Below are 6,000 nucleotides of genomic sequence, written 5' to 3'. Positions count from 1 at the left end.
AGAACTACGCTAAGCTTTTAACATACATTTGCCTACTGATGTAGAAGAATGGACATCACTATTCCCACTGAGTAAAAATATTAATGTTTAGAATGGATCTATAGTCTTTCTTAAGTTCATACAGCTAACATGTGTTAGATCTGCAGTTCAGATGCTGGTTTTCTGATTCAGTTTTTTTTTTTGTATTGAAGATCATGTAGAAAAGTCTTCCTTGGAGAAGGGAATAGCAACCTTCTCCAGTATTCTTGTCTGGAGAATTCCATGTACAGAGGAGCTGGGTGGGCTACAATCCTTTTACCAATTATGTTTTAAAACTTAATTTATTGTTGAACTTTGTATATTTTCTGTTGCTAATATTTTTAACATAACAATGGTTTCTAATAATTTTTAATCATTTTCAAATAATAATCAATTGTTGTTAGTTTTCTAGTGCAATGTTCAACCAGTAGGATGTTTCTTTTTCCTCCTTTGACTGTCATTTTAACAGAAAACGAATAAAAGCTTTTACATTATAAAGCACTATAAACCATGTTTTGACAGCATAAAGATAACGACTCATTTTTCTTTTGATAAATTGCTGTAGGCTGCTCCATTAGGTATTCCGAGCATCAAGGGGATAAAACTGGGGTTGGAATGCTGCCACTACTAAGGAAGCTTTGTCATCACTCTCTCAGGGACGAACTGAGCTGATTAGATCTTGATTTGTTAATGAAGGCATTCAGCATGGGGGTGACCATGGTATATATCACTGAGGTCATTAGACTTGTCCTAGAAGATGAGATGCCTGCAAAGCTGAGGTATACATAATCCAAGACGTGTGCTCTAAAATAAGGCAACCAGAAAGAGATATGACCCCCAGGTGATCCTTGTTTTCTTCCCCACATCCTTTTCTTCTTTGTCATATTTTGAACTGCTTTTAAAAATATATCTTTTAATACAGAGCACAAAATGGTCACATTAAAATGAAGCCCCACAGGAGGCTCACCAACCAGAACTTAGGTACTGTTTCTACATTCTCTAGGGTAAAGATGTTTTGATGTTGACAACTTGCTTTGTATTATTCCTTTCCTAAACATTGTGGCTGGAGTTGAGAACTAGGGAGTGATGGGGCTTCCCTGGTGGCTCAATGGTAAAGAATCCGCCTGCAATGCAGGAGCCTAGGGTTCAATCCCTGAATTAGGAAGATCCCTTGGAGAAGGAAATGGCAACCCACTCCAGTATTCTTGCCTGGGAAATCCCATGGACAGAGGAGCATTCGGCTACGGTCCATAGAGTCACAAAGAGTTGGACAGGACTGAAGCAACTTAGCATGGACACACAGGGAGTAATAAGCCCAGTAAGTAATCAAGTGCTCTATTTATGTGAGAGTATGTTGTGGGGAATGAGCAGTTCTCTGGGCAGTGGTACTTAAGTTTATCTACTCCGAAATGTGACCTGTAAAAGACAGACACGAAAGTGTTACCCAGAAGATGAAAATAAGGATCTGTTTCTATTCAAAGGAATCATTTTAAATTTTAAAACAAAATAAAAGTGTGAAAGGAAGAACATGTGCATGAGGGACTCTTTGTGCCTTGCAGTTTTGGCAGCAGCAGGGAGGTCATCAGCATCCTTTGACATCATCTCCCTTACTCCCCTTGCTCATTCCCCTGGACACTTTGGCTTCCTTTGAGCCTTGACTATTTGAAGCAAGTCCCACCCTCAGTGACTTCGCACTGACTCTTTCCCCAACAGGGCACTCTCCTCTCCCAGATAACATAATATCTCTGTTCAAGTTTCTCCTTGTTTGAGGTGTCCCTGAGCTCCCAGTAAATCATAACACCTCCACTCTATCTTATAAGTCAAAGTAGCTAAGTAGTGTCTGACTCTTGTGACCCCATGGTCTTGCGACCCCAGAGGACCTGCCAGGCTCCTCTGTCCATGGGATTCTCCAGGCAAGAATACTGGAGTGGGTTGCCATTTCCTTCTCCAGGGGATCTTCCTGACCCAGGGATCAAACCCAAGTCTCCTGCATTGCAGGCCGAATCTTTACAAACTGAGCTATGAGAGAAGCCCCTGTCTTATACCTGCTTTGTTTTTCCATTTACTCTATTTTATAGTGTGAATTTTTTCCACAGCATCTTTCACTATAAGACATGGTAATGTGTTTTTGTATTTGTTAATTTATATTTTTACTCACTATTGGGCTGTAGGGAGTTTTGTTCTTAGCATCCTATACATTCACCCCAGAAGACAGTCAGTATTCAAAATAAATTCCTCAAATGTGTGGAAGAATTTTGCATTTAAACTAGGTAGTACATGAGCTGTTGGCCAAAAGCCTGAGTGTGAAACATGAATTTCTAATCACAGATGTCATAGAAGATACCTTGAATACTATAGAAATGTGTAATTTACAGATTTTCACTATGTTAATGCCCACATGTGCAAAAATTAATCATGTTCTTTTTTGTGTTTCCTAATAGTGACCACCAAAATATGGTACCAGGCAACAAAACACAAATTTCAGAATTTATTCTTCTGGGATTTTCAGAGGAACCAGCACTGCAGCCCCTCCTATTTGGGCTTTTCCTCTCCTGGTACCTGATCACTGTGGTTGGAAATCTGCTCATCATCCCGGCCATCATCTCAGACTCCCACCTCCACACCCCCATGTACTTCCTCCTCTCCAACCTGTTCTTTGTGGACATCTGTTTCATCTCCACCACCATCCCCAAAATGCTGGTGAATATACAAACACAAAGCAAAGTCATTTCCTATGAAGACTGCTTCACTCAGGTATATTTTTTCATACTATTTGTACAGTTGGATGACTTCCTCCTGACCGTCATGTCCTATGACCGGTATGTTGCTATCTGTCACCCACTGCACTACACAGTCATCATGAACGCCCGGCTGTGTGCACTGCTGGTTCTGGTGTCCTGGATGATAGGTGCCCTGAATTCCTTGTTACAAACTTTACTGGCCCTGTGCCTGTCTTACTGTACAGTCTTGGAAATCCCCCACTTCTTCTGTGAATTCAAAGAGGTGATCCAACTTGCCTGTTCTGACACCTTTCTAAATAAAACCATGATGTACTTTGCAGTTGGGCTGTTGGGTGGTGGTCCATTTGCTGGGATATGTTACTCATACTCTAGGATAGTTTCCTCCATACATAGAATCTCATCAGCTCAGGGGAAGTATAAAGCATTTTCCACCTGTGCATCTCACCTCTTGGTTGTCTCCTTATTTTATTGTACAGCCTTAGGAGTGTACTTTACCCCTGCTGTTACCCACAATTCACATTCAAGTGTAACAGCCTCGGTGATGTACACTGTGGTCACACCCGTGCTGAACCCCTTCATCTACAGTCTGAGGAATAAAGACATAAAGAGGGCTCTGAGAAAATTCTTTAGGATGGCAACTATATTAGAACCAATTGTCTTGAGGCAGAAGAAGTGTTGATTTTTGCAAGATGCAATGCCTTAGAGGCTAAAATTCTGATTTTCTGATCAGATTGTGAAAAGAGCACTTCCCCCTTCAATTTACTGCCTGATATGTCCATTTATTTCATTTCAACTTCTTTTTACAAGTTAATTAGCTCTCTTGACTAACGTTTATGCTATTTGCTATCTTTTTTCCTTTGTCATTTTGCTACTTCCACAAATTGATTTGCAAACTTAAGTGGAATATATGGAAATTCCCATTTACCTCATGACTCTTCATGTATTCCTTGGGAATAATTTCTTCTGAAGTGAAATGTTTTATATTGAACAATTTATTTTTCAGTTTACTCAAAGAAATATCGTGAGTTGTACTATTTCTCTGGGAAAAAGTACCAACTTGGCAACCGAAGCCATTTCCACAATTTCACTAGACAGTCAAATATGAAACAAAAGTTTATCACTTTTTTCTGCATCATTTATTTGTTCATCACAACCACACCCATGCTGAACCCCTTTATCTGCTTTCTGAGCAAGAATGACATAAAGAGAACTCCGAAGAGATTCAATGGGATGGCAGTCACAAAGCAGTCAATTGCCCTGGGGGTGATGAACTGCCCTTGATTCCACAGAAAATAGTCCTGCAACCAGAAGTTGTGATTCTTTGTCCATTGTGTAATAAAATTCACTCCTCTTTGTTTCTTGGAATATCCATTTTATTTTAATTCAAGCTCTCTATACAAATCCAGTGACTCACTTTATTAAGCTTTCTCCTCAGTCTATTATATAGGCATTTTTTAAAAGTTTTGTTTTTTTCTATTTCAAAATTCTCCAAACTTTGGATATGAAATATTTGGACATTCTCATTTTTTTATGGAGTAACGTGAGGAAGAATTTCTTCTTAATGACATATATCATCCCAAGTAATTTTTGCCTTGTTTTCCTGAAAGAATAGTCATGAGATGAATTACTCATATAAAAAGAGTACAAGTGAAATGTAATGCAATTTATATAATTTTATAAAAGGGTTGATTGAATCATAGGGTATGGAACTGTGGATAAGGAGCATTGATTGCAATGTTATAGGCAGATTTTCAACTGCACAGGGTGTCATTGCCCCAACTCCTGCATTACTTGAGTCAACTCTTTATATATGTATATGTATGTGTATCTCACGATCAAAGGTGACTCACTAGAGAACTTGACCGTCTATCCAGTCATGTGATTCAGGTCACAATTTATGCAACCAAAAACATCTACCAATCTACTGCTTAACAGGGAGGAAACTGCAATGGAGTACTTTTTAACACCACTTTCTGTAATAAAATTCAATGGCAGTAATGTTGAATGCTATCTTTAAATATAATAATAAATGCATAGAATGAGAAAATTATTATAATCGCCCTCAATTCTGTACAATTTTAATTTTACTCAGTTATTGCTGAATAACCACTCACCCTAATAGTAAATGTTTGAATGTAATACCTTTATTATCAAGTGAGATTTAATATTGAATTGTTCTGATCTCTTTGGGCTCCTCATAAGTCTACATGCACTTGTAATTTTATACATGACAACTCTACAAAAGCTCATCCAGGAGGTTGCATGCAGCCATGTGGCAATTCTTTCTTCACTAATATATGGTAGTCTACTCCACTTATGTATGCATTTTAATCTTGCAACTTGTGGGAAACATAGTTTATCATTGGTGATGTCAGCATCATGGTGGCAGAAAACGCTCCCTGTGCCTCACCTCTTCAATCTACAACTAGTAAAATGTCCATAACTAAACAAAGTTTTTCTAACCAACATGTCAGGGCACCAGAGGTACACACTGTTGTACATCTGAAGGTGAATGGTTTTTTCACCTAGAGGAGATGGAACTGGGAGAACAACAGAAGCAGTGATCCTGGTCTCAGCTACACAGCTGAGGCAATTGAGCCCATGGCCCCAGAGGGAACTGGTAGCATCAGTGGAGGTGGTGCACGTGACCCTGGCCTCCTGGATGCAGCAACATCTAGAGCCACAGAGAGCCAGGCAGTACAGATGGTGTAGCCCTCAACCTTGGTCACTCTGGATGGGGCAATAGAGCACACCATTTTCAGGATTCCCCCAGCAAAGGTGATGGCAAAGAAAGAATGTTATAGGCAGCCAGAAAAAAAGAAGAGTAACCTACAAAGGTATCATCATTAGGCTATGAGCAAATTTCTCATCAAGTCAATGAAATATCTTATTTATAATATTGTTATACAAAAACTGTCAACCAAAATATCCAGAAAAGTTACCCTTCTGATATGAGAGAAAGAAAGGTTGTCTCACAAATTAAAAAAAGCTGTTGGAGTTCAACACCCAGAACCATTTCATAAGCAATATTGAAATGCTATCTTCTATTTAAAATGAAAAAAAAAAAAAGTACCCGAAGACTGAATAAGGTGATAGATTTTGAATCAGAAAATTGAAACTGTATATCAGACAAGGTTGTTAACAATTATAGTACAATGCTTAAAGGAAAAAGCATTAAAAATAACTGTAGCTACTTCATTGGTAATAATCACAAAATGAAGAAGAATATTTCCAGAATTGG

At 38.7% G+C, this 6,000-nt stretch overlaps 1 protein-coding gene across 1 annotated transcript; it reads left to right on the top strand.

Annotated features, from left to right (window-relative positions):
• The first annotated feature begins 2,428 nt into the window (after positions 1-2,428).
• Positions 2,429-3,438, top strand: LOC147368288 (olfactory receptor 7A17-like). Its single transcript, XM_086413448.1, has one exon. It carries the CDS (start codon positions 2,434-2,436, stop codon positions 3,436-3,438), a length of 1,005 nt encoding a protein of 334 aa, XP_086269574.1. The 5' UTR covers positions 2,429-2,433.
• The last annotated feature ends 2,562 nt before the right edge of the window (positions 3,439-6,000 follow it).

This window comes from Bos grunniens, chromosome 7 (genome assembly GCF_055505025.1).
Source record: "Bos grunniens cultivar Pamir isolate PY7600 chromosome 7, Bosgru_T2T1.0, whole genome shotgun sequence".
NCBI lineage: Eukaryota > Metazoa > Chordata > Mammalia > Artiodactyla > Bovidae > Bos > Bos grunniens.
Note: the sequence above shows the minus strand (reverse complement) of the source record. Positions and strands in the feature narration are given on the sequence as shown.